The sequence below is a fragment of the Olea europaea genome, chromosome 2, assembly GCF_002742605.1.
Source record: "Olea europaea var. sylvestris chromosome 2, O_europaea_v1, whole genome shotgun sequence".
Classification (NCBI taxonomy): Eukaryota; Viridiplantae; Streptophyta; class Magnoliopsida; order Lamiales; family Oleaceae; genus Olea; species Olea europaea.
Window position 1 is genome coordinate 14,668,809 of NC_036238.1, and position 19,903 is coordinate 14,688,711.

The following is a 19,903-nucleotide window of genomic DNA, read 5'->3' on the forward strand; positions in this document are numbered from 1 at the left end:
TGTGTTTTTGGCATCTTTTATGGGCCAAAACTCCTGTTACTGGGTTAGCTTCATCGGATGTGTGTAGTAAGAGGAAGTTATTTTTTTATTGTCTTGTTTCGTACTTATCTTCTCCTTGCACTTACGTGCCTGAACACATTGTCTCTACATGTGTATTCTTTTTCACTGTTAATAAGTTTCTCGTTTTCGTTAAAGAGATTAAGTGAATGAAATTGGCTGCTTATATGCTAAGGTTTGAGAAGCAAATCTGTTGTGGTTGGATCTAAGTAACTTCTGGTTGACATTCTGCAGTGACATGATCACTTGCCTTTCGGTCTTCCATTAAATGAGAATATTAAGCATTCATTCTGGTATTTTAATGTGATTATGGTTTACCATTGAGTTGTAAATTCACATGAACTAAAACACTATCAACCATGAAAGCTACATTTTGGACTTAGAAAGCCTATTTCTCTCAAAGACGTGTTCCAGAAAATACACCTTTTTCCTTGGATCTTTTTTCTTACATGATTTGAGTCTTAGTTAGCTTTTGCAGTTATAGTGTTCAGTGCTAGCTTTTGATTTCTCGTCATCTTACCGTGCATATCAGTTAACAATTGGGTAATTGTTATTGTTTTCTTTTGTAATTTGCTGTGCTATGTGGTAATGGCATTTACCTTTTGGTGCCATTTGCCCTTTTTTTTTTGAAAAGTCTGGGAACTTCTTCCACCCCGTTTCCCTCCTCTTTTGCTACTTTAGAACCTTGAATTTTTTTTTCTTTAAATATAGATATCTGAAACGAGGGGTGAACGATAAGGGAAGAGTTGCAAATGACGTTGAAACTGAGCAGATTATATTCGAGGATGTTCCAGAAGGGTTCCCTACACAAATAAGTTCTGTTGTCCAAAATCGTGGCTCAATTCCTCTATTCTGGTCACAGGAAACTTCACGCCTGAATCTTAAGCCTGACATTATATGTATGTTCTAGCTACTATCTTGTTTTTCTGTCTAAAGATTGAATAATCATCTAAATACTTTACAAAATGATGTTTATTTTACAGTGTCAAAGAGGGACCAAAATTATGAAGCTACGAAACTTCATTTCGAAAATCTTGTTGAGAGATATGGGAATCCTATTATTATTTTGAATTTGATTAAGGTGAGAGGATTTTATCTTGGCTTTTGTACTCGAGTGTCATGTGAACAGGTTAATTCCTTATTTTGTTATGCGTTGAACTAGTTAAGCTTAAAGAATGAACTTATGCACCACCTAATGAAAGCAATTTTTATAACAGACAAATGAAAACAAGCCTCGAGAGTCTATTCTTCGCACAGAATTCGCTAATGCAATTGAAGCTATTAATAAAGATCTGTCTGAGGAGAATCATCTTAAATTCCTTCACTGGGATTTGCACAGACATTCTCGGAGGTATCGGTTGTTCCATTTTAAAGACATGCTGATGCTTGTTTTTGAGATATAGCTGATCTTTTTTCTGTCTTCTTGTTCTTCTCGTGTTTTTTGCTTTTGATTTTCCACCAGCAAAGCTACAAACGTTTTGCTACTTTTGGGGAAGGCTGCTACATTTGCATTGACACTGACAGGTTTCTTCTATTGTGAAGTTACACCAGATTTGCAATCAGAGGGATTTCTCAAATGTCCCTGTTTTGAGTGAGTTTTCTCATTCTATTCCACTCTCTTTGAACAATTTTTGAAATGATTTATATGGTGTCACTTATAAGAATCTTTGTCACTTGGTCATCTGATGATATTTGTTTGGATAGTATTTTAAAACCTGAAGAAAACTTGTGATAATTTAGTAGCACAACATTTTACTGGAATACTTTGGTACTTGCTCAATATCGTGATATCTAATATAGAATTACTAACATTTTTCCTGGCTGTCGAATTGTGGCTGTGATGTTTCTTTTATGTTTATTGGGTAGTCAAATGAATGTTTAAAAAAAAAAAAAAAAAAAAAAAAAAAGTGAGCATCCATTATGAGATAGAAAGGAACTTTTTTTTTTTTTTTTTTTCTCTTATTGATAGTAATTAACATTTTATATGAGAATGCAAGTTCTTGTATTGTCTAAATAGAAAAAGGTTTCTTTGGTAAGTGGTTCAGAGTTCAATGTCATATTTCTTTCCCTGAAGCTGATGTAAAATTTCAATCCATTGACTTACCAAAATGCTTAGATACCATGGTCTTATATAGTGCAATTATTATTTAGAAAATAAATGGACGGGATTTGAGAATTTTTTGTGTTACTATGAATATGTTAGGATGCTGAAAGAAAAGTTTGCAATGATTGTATGCAGTGTTAAAAATTAATGATCAAGCGCGCTTCAAAGCGAGTCATCCAAAAAAGTGCTTTAACCGCTGATCGCTGGGCACTTTTGGGAGGCGAATGCCTCAAGGCTTGTGAAGCCTGCGCTTCTGAGTTGTTCAATCTGTTTATTTGTTCAGAATTGTTTGCTTTAGCTGTGGGCCGACAAAACATTAAAAGCTTGTGCTTTCTGATTGGGAATAGCCCACTACCCACAAAGTAAAATAATAGGTTTATAATAAAACAAGGGTACATTTTCAGTATTTTATATTTTATTAGTTTATTTGTGTTTGTGTGCATGTTTCACTTTAAATAATTCTATTGTAAATTTTAGGCATTGTTTATGCTCCTTTATAGGTTTATTGTTATTGTTTTTTTTCTCTTTCCATTTTTTTGTCTTAATTTATATGATTGTGGTGAGGCTTACGCCTCAAAAGCCTCAAGGTTTATGCCCTGCCTCACCAAGGAAAAAGATCTTAGTACCCAATTTAGCATTTTTAAACATTGGTTGTGTGATGCAGGAATATTGTTGCACCTAGCATGTTGGCCACAAGATACTGTGACACAGAAAATGAGAAACATTGTGTTGATGAGATTGAGGATTCAGATAGCTCTGACAGAAAATCTAGCGTTTCTACTTGTAATCCTGCTGTCAAGTCACCAACGTTTCAAAGGGGAGTTCTCAGGACAAATTGCATAGATTGTCTGGATCGCACCAATGTGGCTCAATATACATATGGTTTGGCTGCTTTGGGTCATCAATTGCATGCCCTAGGAGTATCTACTTCGACAAAGATAGACCTTGATGATCCTTTGGCTGATGAATTAATGTGTCTTTATGAGAGAATGGGAGATACTCTTGCACACCAGTATGGTGGCTCAGCTGCTCACAACAAAGTAAGCCACCTTATCATTCTCTATTTTTGATTTTGGTAGAGTTGAGTTCGATACGAAGTAATTTATGTCTAACAGGTGTATACAGAATTAATGTACTATAATAAAAGAGACTATATTCTTGGAAATTGTAAATGTAGTTGAAAATTCTACCAGTTTACTATTGAATGTCATGTCGAAAATTTGAGTTACTTGCAGAAAATAAGTGATTTCTACTGCCAATGGGAAGTCAATTTTTAGTCTCCTCTATTCCATGAGATATGGATTTCCATCAGTAATATTTATCTTGATATAGCTATGTGTGGTGGTTTTTCTCATCAACATGGCCCAACATGAAAAGCCAATTTATGTCTAATCTGTTGCCAGAAGTATTCTTCCATCGGTGGTTCATAAACTAGTCGATTCATTTAGTTGATCAAAATGTTCGAACAATTTTGACATTTAGACTAATTTTTGCTACAAGAATGGGCCCTACCCTAACAAATGTTGTGCTCCTGGTGGTACCCACTAAATGTGAGTTGAGTGTATGGTTCTTATTGTTTTATCTTGTTACTTTTCAACTTTAATGTTTCGTTTAGAGTCAAAGTCAGTTTGCTATCTATCACAGGGTCAGCACAAAAAATCTCTTGGTGAATATATATATTGTCATTCTTTTGTTGTAGCCATTTTATTTTCAGTTATGACGTTCGAAATATTTTTTCAACTTTATTTAATTATTTTTTTAGATTTTCTCTGAGAGAAGAGGTCAGTGGAAAGCTGCAATCCAGTCCCAGGAATTTTTTCGAACTCTACAGCGTTATTACAGCAATGCATACATGGATGCAGAGAAACAAAATGCCATTAATGTGTAAGTTAGTAGTGGTAACGATCTTACTTATGCTTTCTGAACTTTTACGTGATAGAGAAGTCCTGGATAATGAGATGGATTGTGTGGGGGAGTTAAGGAACATTCCAATTTCAGCCAGATTTTCTTTATCCTCAATTGAACATGTTTCAATGGATCAAGAGAGAGTTTTGTCTGTCGTTTCAAAGACTTTCTTGTTTAAACTACCATTCTTTTTTTTCAAGTTGATCAAATGACGCGTTCATTGAAATTAACGGTTCATATGTATTTGAGCAGATTTTTGGGGGATTTTCTACCTCAACCAGGTAAACCGGATGTGTGGGAACTGGATTCTGACCAACATTACAATGTGGGGAGATATGGGCAGTCAAATATTGATGAAAATGGAAGGTATGGTGGGAGATAGTTATCTGTGGAAATGCTTATAATCTCTTTTACGTTTATGGGAAAATTTGCCCCAATTTTCGCATGCATTTTTTGCCTTAGGACTTCCATAACTATCTGTGGAAATGCTTATAATCTCTTTTACGTATATGGCGAAATTTTACAAAATTTTTGCCGAAGGACTTCCATCTGACTTCTAGATTGCCCAAATTTTGATTTGTTCGATAAGCTAAAAATTCATGTTGGACCAATATATATATTCTCTTCAGGATGGAATTGATTTATTTATTACTGGTCCAAGATGTACTGCTGTATTTGTTGCAAACAAATTTGTGGGGGACTAATATATTTTTGTGATAGCTCAGTAACTCTTTCTATAGCCGTGTGGTGGTAAGATGATGTTCATTCGTGTTTTCTGTGTCTAGATTACTTTTTAAAAGATCATGGTCAGATGGAAACATTCTTAGTGAAAGTCACTCGCCCACATCCACCTCAAAATCCAATATGGGCTTTTCTAGTGCTGGGTTATCAGACAAGCCAAAAAGAGAATGCAAAATGCTTTCCGAGTCAACACCAGTAATATCAGCTTCTGAAAGTGACGTAACATGTTCAAGGTACTCTTCTTTTCCTACTAATGTGTACATGTATGCTTAATTTTTTGTGTGAATTTTTAAATAAGAACTACCAATTTTGTATGTAGTATGTGCTGCATTAATATTTAATGCATCCTCTGTTTGGTCAAAAGGGTGGGAGAGTAGATGGAACAGAAAATGTGATGTATGATTTTCCATCAAAAAAGCACCTATTTACCTCTCTGTTTTGTAGATAGGATAGAGATGGGAGAGAATTAACTTTTGAAATTGGGGGTGATTTAAGATTGTTGTGTTTATGCATGTGTAGGGGGTGGGCTGGACTCAGAATCCACCATATCATTCCCTCCTGTTTACCCTTTTTCTTAACAGTGGAAACATTTACTATATCCAATTTCCAATTCATAATTTCCTCTTACATCTTCATCACTTCAATACTTCACAGGGTCACTTTTAGGAACTTCATAGCTTCACCATTTTTAGATATAACAAGCCCCATCATCGAAAATGTTTGTTAGACTGTCAACAGAAGAAAAACAAATCGTAGCTCAAAGCTGTCTGATCCTTGGACATTGATTTTGATTGAGTTCCATAAAGTTGGGAAAATTACTCTTCTTTTTTGCTCCGAGGACTGAGATCATATTGCTTAAACATTTTGCTAAACAACTATTAAAGATTATGGATTGAATTTCCTGTCTATTTCTTATCTTTGAAGGTTGTGAACTTATTGCATTGTCTGCATCTACGTTGGAATCTGCTCGGTCTCTTCTGTTTGTTCTTGTAGTTCTTTTGTATAATATTGATTTTCTAGCATCGACATGGGAGGATGAAATATCATCTCTTGAACGAGTAGCTCTATTGTTGTTTACATTATCCGGAGGAGAAGCTCAGCTCTACTGCTTTATAGTTACTTGTTTTTTAAATATTTACCCGGAATTTAATATGTGAATTTGCACAGTTGTGTGCTTATTTCAGTATAAATTTTATCGGTTTACAGGATACAGACTTGGGCAATTTTAGAATATGGTAATGTATAAAAATTTTACGTTTGTTTCATTATCTGCCATCTTGTATTGGTCTAGTCTGACAAACAAGCATGTGCGTGCCCGCACAACATCTCTGAAGATGGAATGATGTCACCTAAAGAATTTAAAGCTGGAAATAATTCATTGAAATGTGTCTTCTTTTGATATCAAAAGAAAATTTCCTTGGCTAATCTGTCAACATTTTCACATCTGCAGGTACACCCCTTCAGTGCCATCTGTGGAGCTTCGTGCAGAAATGCAGAGAGATGGCTGCCTTGAACATGAAAATGTAGACACGATTGACTGCTCGAACTTCGTTGACTTAGATTGGCTTTCCTCTGGAACTTCATGCGAGGAAGAGTCATTGGAAAGGTACTCCTATTTAGAGTCGCTTGAATTTCTTTTTTCTTTAAGATACTATGGGTGATGACTTCTTGGTGCTTCATGGACGGGAGTAATCTTTTCTAGAAAAATGAATGATGTTACTTTGTTTCCTCGCTATTGAAATCTCTTGAAAATATATGATCAGAACCTTTGGCTTATCCAGGGAATGGACCATTTCACATTGAAACTTGCTATTTCCCTTTTCTGTTATTTGGCAAGCAAGTTAAGTTGCTTTAGATCCATTATTCCTTACCCGTATTATCTTTCTTTTCTTGCAAGTATGTACAGGTTTCTTTCGTATAACTTTTCTGTGAATTTGTAATTGATCTCAACTCTTTTCTTACATTTGAGGTCTGTTTGACATTGTTGTGGTTGAGGTCGTCTATTCCTAGCTCTCATCACCCTCTTTCACTAGTGCAGTTGAAATTGTTAATATGGTTCTCAATGTCTATTCCGAAATTATTTTGAATATACATGGCCTCCTTATTTTAGCCTTCTCCAACTAATCCTCCATAATCTCATTCTTTCAGACTAGTAGATATATTGTGTCTAGTTGCTCAATTTATCTAGAAATGAAAACCAGGAAGGGTTTCTCATGTCTGTATTATAAGAACATTTCGTATTGACGTTCGAAATATTTTTTCAACTTTATTTAATTATTTTTTTAGATTTTCTCTGAGAGAAGAGGTCAGTGGAAAGCTGCAATCCAGTCCCAGGAATTTTTTCGAACTCTACAGCGTTATTACAGCAATGCATACATGGATGCAGAGAAACAAAATGCCATTAATGTGTAAGTTAGTAGTGGTAACGATCTTACTTATGCTTTCTGAACTTTTACGTGATAGAGAAGTCCTGGATAATGAGATGGATTGTGTGGGGGAGTTAAGGAACATTCCAATTTCAGCCAGATTTTCTTTATCCTCAATTGAACATGTTTCAATGGATCAAGAGAGAGTTTTGTCTGTCGTTTCAAAGACTTTCTTGTTTAAACTACCATTCTTTTTTTTCAAGTTGATCAAATGACGCGTTCATTGAAATTAACGGTTCATATGTATTTGAGCAGATTTTTGGGGGATTTTCTACCTCAACCAGGTAAACCGGATGTGTGGGAACTGGATTCTGACCAACATTACAATGTGGGGAGATATGGGCAGTCAAATATTGATGAAAATGGAAGGTATGGTGGGAGATAGTTATCTGTGGAAATGCTTATAATCTCTTTTACGTTTATGGGAAAATTTGCCCCAATTTTCGCATGCATTTTTTGCCTTAGGACTTCCATAACTATCTGTGGAAATGCTTATAATCTCTTTTACGTATATGGCGAAATTTTACAAAATTTTTGCCGAAGGACTTCCATCTGACTTCTAGATTGCCCAAATTTTGATTTGTTCGATAAGCTAAAAATTCATGTTGGACCAATATATATATTCTCTTCAGGATGGAATTGATTTATTTATTACTGGTCCAAGATGTACTGCTGTATTTGTTGCAAACAAATTTGTGGGGGACTAATATATTTTTGTGATAGCTCAGTAACTCTTTCTATAGCCGTGTGGTGGTAAGATGATGTTCATTCGTGTTTTCTGTGTCTAGATTACTTTTTAAAAGATCATGGTCAGATGGAAACATTCTTAGTGAAAGTCACTCGCCCACATCCACCTCAAAATCCAATATGGGCTTTTCTAGTGCTGGGTTATCAGACAAGCCAAAAAGAGAATGCAAAATGCTTTCCGAGTCAACACCAGTAATATCAGCTTCTGAAAGTGACGTAACATGTTCAAGGTACTCTTCTTTTCCTACTAATGTGTACATGTATGCTTAATTTTTTGTGTGAATTTTTAAATAAGAACTACCAATTTTGTATGTAGTATGTGCTGCATTAATATTTAATGCATCCTCTGTTTGGTCAAAAGGGTGGGAGAGTAGATGGAACAGAAAATGTGATGTATGATTTTCCATCAAAAAAGCACCTATTTACCTCTCTGTTTTGTGGAGATAGTTATCTGTGGAAATGCTTATAATCTCTTTTACGTTTATGGGAAAATTTGCCCAAATTTTCGCATGCATTTTTTGCCTTAGGACTTCCATAACTATCTGTGGAAATGCTTATAATCTCTTTTACGTATATGGCGAAATTTTACAAAATTTTTGCCGAAGGACTTCCATCTGACTTCTAGATTGCCCAAATTTTGATTTGTTCGATAAGCTAAAAATTCATGTTGGACCAATATATATATTCTCTTCAGGATGGAATTGATTTATTTATTACTGGTCCAAGATGTACTGCTGTATTTGTTGCAAACAAATTTGTGGGGGACTAATATATTTTTGTGATAGCTCAGTAACTCTTTCTATAGCCGTGTGGTGGTAAGATGATGTTCATTCGTGTTTTCTGTGTCTAGATTACTTTTTAAAAGATCATGGTCAGATGGAAACATTCTTAGTGAAAGTCACTCGCCCACATCCACCTCAAAAACCAATATGGGCTTTTCTAGTGCTGGGTTATCAGACAAGCCAAAAAGAGAATGCAAAATGCTTTCCGAGTCAACACCAGTAATATCAGCTTCTGAAAGTGACGTAACATGTTCAAGGTACTCTTCTTTTCCTACTAATTTGTACATGTATGCTTAATTTTTTGTGTGAATTTTTAAATAAGAACTACCAATTTTGTATGTAGTATGTGCTGCATTAATATTTAATGCATCCTCTGTTTGGTCAAAAGGGTGGGAGAGTAGATGGAACAGAAAATGTGATGTATGATTTTCCATCAAAAAAGCACCTATTTACCTCTCTGTTTTGTAGATAGGATAGAGATGGGAGAGAATTAACTTTTGAAATTGGGGGTGATTTAAGATTGTTGTGTTTATGCATGTGTAGGGGGTGGGCTGGACTCAGAATCCACCATATCATTCCCTCCTGTTTACCCTTTTTCTTAACAGTGGAAACATTTACTATATCCAATTTCCAATTCATAATTTCCTCTTACATCTTCATCACTTCAATACTTCACAGGGTCACTTTTAGGAACTTCATAGCTTCACCATTTTTAGATATAACAAGCCCCATCATCGAAAATGTTTGTTAGACTGTCAACAGAAGAAAAACAAATCGTAGCTCAAAGCTGTCTGATCCTTGGACATTGATTTTGATTGAGTTCCATAAAGTTGGGAAAATTACTCTTCTTTTTTGCTCCGAGGACTGAGATCATATTGCTTAAACATTTTGCTAAACAACTATTAAAGATTATGGATTGAATTTCCTGTCTATTTCTTATCTTTGAAGGTTGTGAACTTATTGCATTGTCTGCATCTACGTTGGAATCTGCTCGGTCTCTTCTGTTTGTTCTTGTAGTTCTTTTGTATAATATTGATTTTCTAGCATCGACATGGGAGGATGAAATATCATCTCTTGAACGAGTAGCTCTATTGTTGTTTACATTATCCGGAGGAGAAGCTCAGCTCTACTGCTTTATAGTTACTTGTTTTTTAAATATTTACCCGGAATTTAATATGTGAATTTGCACAGTTGTGTGCTTATTTCAGTATAAATTTTATCGGTTTACAGGATACAGACTTGGGCAATTTTAGAATATGGTAATGTATAAAAATTTTACGTTTGTTTCATTATCTGCCATCTTGTATTGGTCTAGTCTGACAAACAAGCATGTGCGTGCCCGCACAACATCTCTGAAGATGGAATGATGTCACCTAAAGAATTTAAAGCTGGAAATAATTCATTGAAATGTGTCTTCTTTTGATATCAAAAGAAAATTTCCTTGGCTAATCTGTCAACATTTTCACATCTGCAGGTACACCCCTTCAGTGCCATCTGTGGAGCTTCGTGCAGAAATGCAGAGAGATGGCTGCCTTGAACATGAAAATGTAGACACGATTGACTGCTCGAACTTCGTTGACTTAGATTGGCTTTCCTCTGGAACTTCATGCGAGGAAGAGTCATTGGAAAGGTACTCCTATTTAGAGTCGCTTGAATTTCTTTTTTCTTTAAGATACTATGGGTGATGACTTCTTGGTGCTTCATGGACGGGAGTAATCTTTTCTAGAAAAATGAATGATGTTACTTTGTTTCCTCGCTATTGAAATCTCTTGAAAATATATGATCAGAACCTTTGGCTTATCCAGGGAATGGACCATTTCACATTGAAACTTGCTATTTCCCTTTTCTGTTATTTTTTAACATTTTATAACTTACTCTGTATGACCATTATGGGTTCAGAATTTTGGATTTCATGAATCCCACTTTATGAACAACAAACGACCTAGAACTGTTTAATGAGAGATTATTTATAAAAAAGAGAGAGTAAAGTTTCTGAATTAAAGTTTGCATCTAGCTTTTTCACTACCAACGATATTGCTTTTCTACCCTTTTTGATTGATCACATTCCAAATGCATCTGTGCATTACACCAGTGGGTGATTCACAAGTCACGACAATTTATCTTGCACCAAAAGAATAACGGTTTTGTCCGTTTTTTAAGAGATTGAGAATGCTCTCTTCTCTGTTGATAAATATTTTGGATAGACAGACATTGATATTACCTTGTTTCCTGTGTGACATTTGTAGGGAAGGCAGCAGACTGAAACCAACTTGTCTTATAGTAAGGCCCATAACTATGAAGTTCTTGAGGAATTTTCAGATAGTTTCGTTCGGTGGATAATGCATGGAGACGCAATCTGCCATTGAGGTTTTGATTTGGTATCTGCACTGTCATAATTCATGCTGCTCCAGATTTACATGATTGTAGGTTTCTTGGGAGATCCAAGTAAAAGTGGTAAAACAAAATAGGATCATGCTACTTGTACATAAAAATGGTACATAATGGGTTACATAAAATGAAGTTGAGGGAAAAGATTGGATGAAAATGTTGATTGTGTTTTAAATTGATAAATGATAAAGTGGCATGTGGCATTATGTAATCCATTATGTAAAGTTTGATGTACATGCAGCAAGGTCCACCAAAATATATTGTATCAGAATTTTTTGGTCCCATGTTTCTTTGGAGAGCCACCCTCTTGTCCTGCCATGTAATTTGTAGCAGTTATTCGGAGCACAAAAACCTTGGTGGTAGCGTGATATCTTAGCATGAAATAATAAATTGGCAGCGGTTTCAAGATTCTAACCAAGCCTTTTTTACATTAATTTTCTCAGTTTTATTTTATTCCCATCTAGTTGCTAGATATATAGGTTTCTATGTTGTAAATATTTAAATATTCAACTCTGGGAGCTCCACTTTTGTAGTAATAGTCCATTGATTCTTTGCATCTATTCATGGTTTTAAACTTTGTGAGAAGTGATAATGAGGCAAATGATATTGCCAGTCAGATCCTGGCCAAGGGGTCACTATACTGCCAAGTTGACTTGTATTCAGGTTCTCATTTCTAGTGCAGCCTTAAGTTTCACTGAATTCACCAATCTGGATTCGTGGTGAAAATTCTGCTCCAATTCAAGATGAGTTGCACTAGCAGTGGGTCGGCTCTATATGCACACGTGGTAGAGACATCTTGTGTCCCTTACAACACCTCGGACACCAGGTGAGAGAGAGAGAAGGACTGGGTGTGAGGTCCGTGTTGATCCATTATACGTTCCAGATGTCGTGATTTGAGTGAATCTCTAATTAACGGGTTTTAACAGAAGCAAAGTGCAAATTAAATGGAACTTAAAGCAGGTGACTGACAAGAAACTTCACCATAGGTCAAGAGATCATAATGCTTAATACCGATTTCTTTAGTTCTTCCTGTTGAAACGATTCTCGTATGCTAACGTGCAAATTAAGCGTAGAGCCTCCAATTCCTTCCTAAAATCAAACTGTTTAAAACATAATTAATTAAATGAAACAAATATAATTACCAAAATTGCCTCGGAACCCAGCCACGGTGAAATGAACTAAAGGTTACACGAAGACTGACACTTCGTTAAATAATAAATATGCATTGATTCAGTAGGTGGAATAAGTAGTTTATATATGAAATTTAACTATCAAATTTGACAAGAAGCACCTATAATCTCAATTACGTTAATTAGCGATATAGCACTAGAGCTCGAGGTAAAAAGAGAGAGGAGTCGTCCATGTATTAACGATGAATTAACGATTTGAATTACTTCTTTTAACAAAATTTGTCTTTTAAGATAGAACATTTCATAACATATCAAAGCACCAAAAATTCAATCAAATAGTTTGATTTGTCAAAACTAAAATATAGCAAAAGATTAAAAGATAAAGTTTGAGTTAATCTAGATTTAAGTAATTATATTAGTTAGGAGTATTGTTTATTAAATTAGAAGTTCGTTATCTGTTCAGTGTTATCCTTTGAACGTTCCAACTTAATTAATAGACAATCATATCTCATTAAAATCCAAAACAAAGATTATTTGTTTTTTATAATGACAAATTTTAGTATCATTATCATGTATTCACGTTTTCTAATTCTAGGTCATGTGAGGGAACACTTCGCCGACATTGGTACAAGTTGCTTAAAATTTGCAAGCATAATCATTGTCTTAATTTCGACGTTTTTCCACAAAACATTATTAACTAATGACCTGATCAGTTCAATCTAGACAAGATTATACAGTGTGGGTTTGTCTTTCTATTCATAATTCACATATATGTTGATGCTCAATTACGATCCTCCAAAGATTAACATACTATTGAGAAATGGTCCCTTTGATCGTATTTGTCAAACACTTTGATATTTAAGTCGGTGAAAACATGATTTTGTAGAAATTAGGGAGAAAATTGTTCTTTGGAGAATTCAGAGTTTGTTTCTTTGAGAATTAACGTTTTGTATAACTAGTGGAGGTCTTCCGTTCATATGTCATGTTTGAATCGTACTAGGCTCCAGATTGAGAGTCATTTCATTTGTGTTATCAGGATATATTGAATCGACTAGGTAACAATTGTATAAAGATCCTCATCAACTCTCTCGAAAATACGGGCTTGTAAACCTGAAAGCAATTGTTGACCGTTCATGTACTACGTTTCTAAAATATGACCTATACACGACCAGTACAAAAAGAAAATTAAAAATTTTCACCAATCAAAAGTGAGGACTTTCCCTAAATTAAATAGTTTTTAGTAAGTATTTCACAGTTGTACATTTAATATCTATGAGAGTTGAGTAACGCGTTTTAATTACAATATAGATATAAACACAACATATATATGTTTTGTGTGTGTGACTCATATAAAGTGGAACACTTGTTTACTAGATCAAATTGGTCGATATCCTATCGTAGCGGAGCAGAGTGGAGACAGACAACAGTCCAAGTACACAGATTTACAGTTTTTGAAATTCTACGAGGAGCATGGTATATAGCGACACTATACAATTTGCAAGACATCATAGTAGAATGGTGTAGAGAAGATGATGAGCAAAACGATTGCAGAACAGACAAGATATTTAAAACTGAATACAGGGTTTCCGAAGAGTTTATGGGCAAAAGCAGTGAACATTGCATGTTATGTCACAAATGGATCACAATGGGTAGCATTATATGGAAAAGCTGCAGAAGAAGTTTGGATAGGTAATGGAGTTGATTATTTTGTATCGAGAGTATTTGGTTGCCCGACTTATGTATATGTATATAGTGATCAGAAATCCGAACTTGATCAACAAAGATAGGAAAGCCAAGAAATTATGGGTGTCTCAAAAAAATTATTTGAAGAAAGTGTTGGAAAAATTTAGCATGTCTGATGCAAAACCAGTGGGTACGTTGTTGGCGAATCACTTCAAATTTTCTACTAGTCAATGCCAAAAGAATGAAAAAGAAATTGTAGAGATGTTAAAAAGTGCTCGATGCCAGTGTAGTGGGATGTTTGATGTATGAAATGGTGTGTGCAGACCAAATTTAGCATGTGCAGTCAATGTGGTGAGCAAGTACATGGCCTTGACAGAGAGCATTGGAAAGTTGTAAAGTAAATTTTCAAGTACTTAAAAGTTACAATAGAGCGTGGGATCATTTTTGTGAAACAACATGAGGATGTTTCAGTTCAGGGATACTTAGATATAGATTATGCAAGTGATTTGGATGACAGGAGGTCTCATACAGATTACGTTTTCACACTCACAGGTAGGCCTATTTATTGGAGATCAATGATGCAGTCACTTATGGTATTATCCACAATTCAAGATAAGTATTTGGGGGCAACCGAGGGAGCCAAAGAATTATTGTGGTTGAGAGGGCTTGTCAAGGAGTTTGGAATCAAATAAGACAAAATGAAACTGTATTGTAATAGTCAAACAGTCATCTTCTTAGCAAAGAATCAGATTTATCATGCAAGAACCAAGCTTATTGATGGGAGATTTCACAAGATAATGGAGTTGGTTGCCTCAGAAGAACTGTCGCTAGAGAATGTTCATACCTTAGAGAATGCAGCAAATATGTTGACAAAGTTAATCACAATGGATAGGTCAAGCAATACTTGAATTTGATTAATATCTCTAGGTGTTAGAGAGGAAGTATCCCAACATATTGGTCCTAGATGGTGTTTTTCCCATATTATGTTTTCCAGTGTTTCTCCTAAGGGATGGATATTCGCAAAGGTGACGATTGTAGTGTATGTGACTTATATAAAGCGGAACACATTTTTACTGGATCAAAGTGATTGATGTCAGAGCGGAGCAACGGCGTCGGCTTCTCGGGTTTTAAATAACTGTCTGTTGGCTAGAGACACCGAATAGGTTGGATACGAGGATAACGGTATAGTACATGGGTATTTTCTTGTTCAAGTCCTAAAGTCTTGTATGATATTGAGCTAAGGTTAGTATAAATATTGAACCATCTCCATTTTGCTCCTTGTGAACATAAGCACATTATCGAACCACAATAAATACTTGTGTTGATTTCTCTTTTTTGCTTATCTATTATTGCGTATAAAACCCAATAATATATATGAATATTCATTATTCCACAAATATTCATATACAAATAGGTGGCATTGGACAAAAATAATAATAGTCAGCAATATGCTCATATTTATCCAATATATCTGTTGGTGTCGCCGCACATAAAACTAGTTATATACTTATATTTGGCTTCACATGGCGAGAAAATTTGGTGATATCATCACTCCACATGGGATAGTATGGGCTTTGGGCTTTTTTGCATTAATATATATCTACTAACGTGAATCAACTCTTGTTAAGTCCATGTTTTGTCACATGGTTCTGCACAAGAAATGCCTTGTCTATTTCCTTTTCAACATGTAATTTGACCATAAAATGGAATGGACTCAATGCATTTGGTTCCTTATCCTATTTTCACAATAGTGGTTTAATGCATGTATCCACTAGGTTATGGTTTTTGTTGTTTGTAATTTTGGCTTCTTGTAATTGAATAGAACCACATAAATGCATATATTGGGGGTGGGTGTTAGAGCATATTCTTAAAGTTACTCATTTTGCAAGCCTTGTTGGAATGAGTAAAGACATGAGGAAAACTTTTTGCTAAAATACAATGTTTTTGGTTCATCGTAGTAAAGAGAATTATGCTAAATTGAATAAGATTAGATAATAGTATGAAAGCAAAACGTGAGATAGATATCTACGGTTTGTCCAATCTTCCAGACTCGGTATCCATTTTTTCTCAGGATACTCTCTAGGTGCAATGCATTTGTTGCACCGCTGCTTTATCGTGCATCAAGATTCAACACTAGCATAGAATTTCTCATTCCAATGATTATTGCCTTAGTTTAGATTCCGTGGAATTTTCAGTTGAACTCAACACGAATCCTGATTATTTTTCCTACTCATGAAAAATTCACTTAATTTGGTTGATAGATACTCTTATATTCACTTTATTCATATGTGGCAAGTTTAAGGTGAGAGTGATGTGAAAGCAGAGGTCCCAACTTTCTAACCGAGAACAAGGGAATATGCTAGAGACGCTTTTTGGTACATTCATAGAAACTGAGATAAATATATGTACTTCCAGAATTTGGAGTAAAATAATAAATTAAAAAAAAAAATTCTCAACTATAGAGTTGAATATGACCAAGAGTCGGAGAGACTACACTTGGCGTTTGATGATGAGTGTCACTAGGACGATGAAGTGTAATTTCTTTAGCTTTTATATTATACTGCTTGCCTCTTGATGGAAAAGTTTATTTTGCACAATCCAGCTCCTCTTCACGCAGACCAGGTAAACCGCGGGTTGTGCCCCAAACTTGTTAGAGTCCAAGAGCCCTTCCAACTGAACTGCCAAAGTGCCGAGCGAGTTAAATCCATGCATGCGTCTCGCCTTCCAGGAGAACTCCTGCCTTCCAGAAAATATCCTGCCTTCCAAGAGAAAGTCTGTCTTCTAATAGCTCCATGAATCGAACCCGCGACCTCTGAACTGCCCATCTTGAAAAACTCCGACATTTGCCAGTTGGGATGTGCCCCGGGGGACAAGTTTATTTTGCATCTTTGATTGGAGGTCAGGTTGCTGAACGTGTCAAACCTACTAAACATGCAACTAAAGTGGTGCCACATTTGGAAGAATTCCTTGTTCAACTTGGACAACAGTAAAAACAAGTTCTCTTTGTTGTTTGCTTCACTCTTGTCCTCTCCTTTTCTTGTTCAGGCATGTCACACAATTTTATATACTCAACAGATTAAAAATGTACAGTAGTTGATAAACTGTTATTTTTTTAATTGCACCAACAAGAATTAGGAAAAGAAAATATTCTGGTAGTTACTGTCTGTTGATCCTTAATCGATAAATATATTAATTTTAATTAACAAGTTTGTAATCTCTTATTAAAATAAGAGGAAATTCAGTAAGAATTATTAATAATTGAGCTTCAGAATATGGCAGACTTTTTCTTTGCACATGTCTGTCGCTTTCAATAACAATATTTTTTGGAAACAAGTTGAAGAAGAAATAAATTAAAGAACCAATCTTCATTTTCTTGTTGAATGCGAGAGCAAACAAAGTACATAGCCGATATTTAAGTATTTGTATTTGTATACACTCTTTTACGCATTAGGGTCATCAGGGGGTGGTGGAAGGGGCGGAGGAAGGAGCTGTGAAGAGCTGCCGAAGGTGGGACGACGAGAGGAAAAAAAATTGTAATTTCTTTTAGGGGAAAAGCAAGAGTTACTTTCAAACATTCTATTATTTTTAATTTATTAGTAACTAGACTAACACTTAATTTATGGCCTCCAACATTATTTAGTTTGTCACTGCTCAATAATTGCCATTGGTCAGCAACTAGAGGTCCGACGATGATATAGAGGTTAAGGATTGTCAAAGTTAGTAATCAACAACCAAAATATTCAATTACTAGTTGTCCATAACTATAAAGCAACATTGACCATCAATTACATACTGACGACCACGTCCATCAATATTTGTAACAAGAGTAATGTTATTCATAATCAGCGACTGCAATAATCATTTTATGTGGCAGCTTGCTATTTGATGTATTAGCTTGTTATTTGAAGCAATAGAATTACAGACGCTTAATACATAAAATAACAAGCTTACTGTAGTCGCTGATTATGAATATATTGCTCTTATAACAGCTTCGCAAATATGCATCCATTAATGCTGTGAATATTACCCTAACTTCTGTCAGTCAGTGAGCAGCACTAGTAACACTTGCCGGTTGTCACCAAAGACCATGGCTTGTTAGTTACTACCATTGTCGACTTTCTTCTTGGGTTACACCACATTTTAAATGCACTTTAACTCCTCAATCTTTACTTATTAAACAATTATTTTCTTATTTTTTTTGTCGAATTCTTATTTGCAACCTTCCATTAATTAGTATGTCTTGTTCTTGATGATGATTTATAAACAAAATATTTTGTTTTCATGCTTTGAAATGAGGGAAAAATATTTTTTACACATTTTATTTTATTTATTTATTTAGTAATATGATGGAAGAATAACTTGTTTTACGCCATTTCAACAGACTTTTGTACATAAAGTTATTATCAAATACAAAATGTGTTAACTAATGGAAAGTTTAAGAATAAGAATGACATAAAAATCGTTATGGACATAAATGTTATAATGAGAAAAGATGAAGAATCTTAAATGTTATTAAAATGTGGTTGAAGAAATAAAAGTTGTGACTTAAATATAATTACCCTTTCACCTACAATCAACACCAATCTCCGCAGGTTGTCAAGTTTCATTGACGACACGAATGTCTCAAATTACAAATAAAATTATTTGTTATATGTAATATGATATATTACAACATCATATTACAATACAGTCATATGCGTTCAAACTTGTTATAAATTAAACAGAATACAGAAAATCAATACTGATAACAGAATTAGGATGCTCATCCTAATTTTCCCACAATGTATTATAAATTAAACAGAATACAGAAAAACAATACAATACACAATGAAACTTGGATTTAAGGTATTGTTACTCAAATACATTTCTATTTCCTCACCCCACCCCACACCACCCCACACCCAACCTAACCCCCGCGACAAAACCCTTATATATAACGAACCTTCTTCCTCATTTCCCAAACCCCTCAAATTCCACTCTTCTTCTTCATTTCGTCTTCAAGAATCAAATTCTCTTCTTTCCAAAGAAACTTCTGCTCCAATATACGATGGTAAAAGGAGGCAAACTCACCAAGCTTAAGTCCATGCTAAAGAAAATGCAATCTTTCAAGATCAGCCGGGCCAATGACACCTCCATCAACAATTTCTCAGATGATGACACGGCAGCCGAAAAAGAGCTCCACCCCGTCTATGTCGGTAAGTCAAGGCGGCGCTACTTCATCACCACCAACGTCATGGACAACCTGCTCTTCCGGGAGCTGGTGGAGCGGTCCAGGGCCGATGATGACTCGATTACTGTCGGCTGCGAAGTTGTGCTTTTCGAGCATTTGCTTTGGATGCTGGAAAATGCTGATCCTCAGCCTGAATCCTTAGAAGAGCTTGTCGAGTTTTATGAATGTTAATACCAGAGGGGATGGGATCGTGCCAACTTCTAGTCTCGTTTTCTTACAGTTAATAAAACAAGATAACTTCTCCGAAAATGATAGCACTAGACAGCAAGGGTCTGGTTTAGAATTCGAAAAAGACCGTTAACGTCTTGTCGAGATCGACTGAAATATTTTGCTCACCTGAAGAATATCAAGAAAAGAGGTCATTTTATGTTATAGATCTTATTAGTTTATCCTTTCGAGTTTTTATTCCCATTAGACATGTTAATGGGAAAATAATATTCATATAATTGATCGATTATAACTTCATTGAAAATAAATTTTAATTTGATATTTTTGTTGTCTCATTTACTAGAAACATTTTGAACTAAGGGTCTGTTTGATTGGAGTAAATTCCATGAAAAATATCACATTCGAGAAATTCGTTATCTACTTTAACTGTTTAATACGGAAGTAGAATTGGAGTTCGAATTCCAAAATACAAAAACTTAAGCATGTTTTTTGCCAGTTCCATGAAAATGCATTCTTATGATTTTGATAGTTTGTTCTTTTCC

At 35.0% G+C, this 19,903-nt stretch overlaps 3 protein-coding genes across 3 annotated transcripts in view; all 3 read left to right on the forward strand.

Moving 5' to 3' along the window:
- The window catches only part of LOC111411867 (phosphoinositide phosphatase SAC4-like), an 11,979-nt gene extending 5,037 nt beyond the window's left edge, over window positions 1–6,942 (forward strand). Inside the window, exons 6-14 of the mRNA XM_023042512.1 lie at window positions 769–956; window positions 1,041–1,138; window positions 1,275–1,408; window positions 1,520–1,648; window positions 2,826–3,201; window positions 3,924–4,045; window positions 4,319–4,432; window positions 4,852–5,040; window positions 6,258–6,942. Coding sequence (XP_022898280.1) covers window positions 769–956; window positions 1,041–1,138; window positions 1,275–1,408; window positions 1,520–1,648; window positions 2,826–3,201; window positions 3,924–4,045; window positions 4,319–4,432; window positions 4,852–5,040; window positions 6,258–6,468 — 1,561 coding nt within the window. The 3' untranslated portion in view covers window positions 6,469–6,942. The remainder of the gene's footprint in view (window positions 1–768; window positions 957–1,040; window positions 1,139–1,274; window positions 1,409–1,519; window positions 1,649–2,825; window positions 3,202–3,923; window positions 4,046–4,318; window positions 4,433–4,851; window positions 5,041–6,257) is intronic.
- Window positions 6,592–10,447, forward strand: LOC111372889 (phosphoinositide phosphatase SAC4-like). The gene is made up of 6 exons (XM_022995312.1): window positions 6,592–6,703; window positions 6,846–6,862; window positions 7,094–7,215; window positions 7,489–7,602; window positions 8,022–8,210; window positions 10,237–10,447. The coding sequence occupies exons 1-6, from the start codon at window positions 6,592–6,594 to the stop codon at window positions 10,445–10,447; spliced, it is 765 nt and encodes a 254-aa protein (XP_022851080.1).
- An 8,493-nt stretch (window positions 10,448–18,940) lies between these two features.
- Window positions 18,941–19,682, forward strand: LOC111375916. The gene has a single exon (XM_022998835.1). The coding sequence runs from the start codon at window positions 19,011–19,013 to the stop codon at window positions 19,362–19,364; it is 354 nt and encodes a 117-aa protein (XP_022854603.1). The 5' UTR covers window positions 18,941–19,010; the 3' UTR covers window positions 19,365–19,682.
- The last annotated feature ends 221 nt before the right edge of the window (window positions 19,683–19,903 follow it).

Bases quoted from the DNA above. Each gene is read 5' to 3' on its own strand.
- LOC111372889 (XM_022995312.1), top strand. From the start codon at position 6,592: ATGGACCATTTCACATTGAAACTTGCTATTTCCCTTTTCTGTTATTTG. The intron at 7,603-8,021 runs GTATGGTGGGAG...TTCTGTGTCTAG, and splicing joins AATATTGATGAAAATGGAAG to ATTACTTTTTAAAAGATCAT. The intron at 8,211-10,236 runs GTACTCTTCTTT...TCACATCTGCAG, and splicing joins AGTGACGTAACATGTTCAAG to GTACACCCCTTCAGTGCCAT.
- LOC111375916 (XM_022998835.1), top strand. From the start codon at position 19,011: ATGGTAAAAGGAGGCAAACTCACCAAGCTTAAGTCCATGCTAAAGAAA.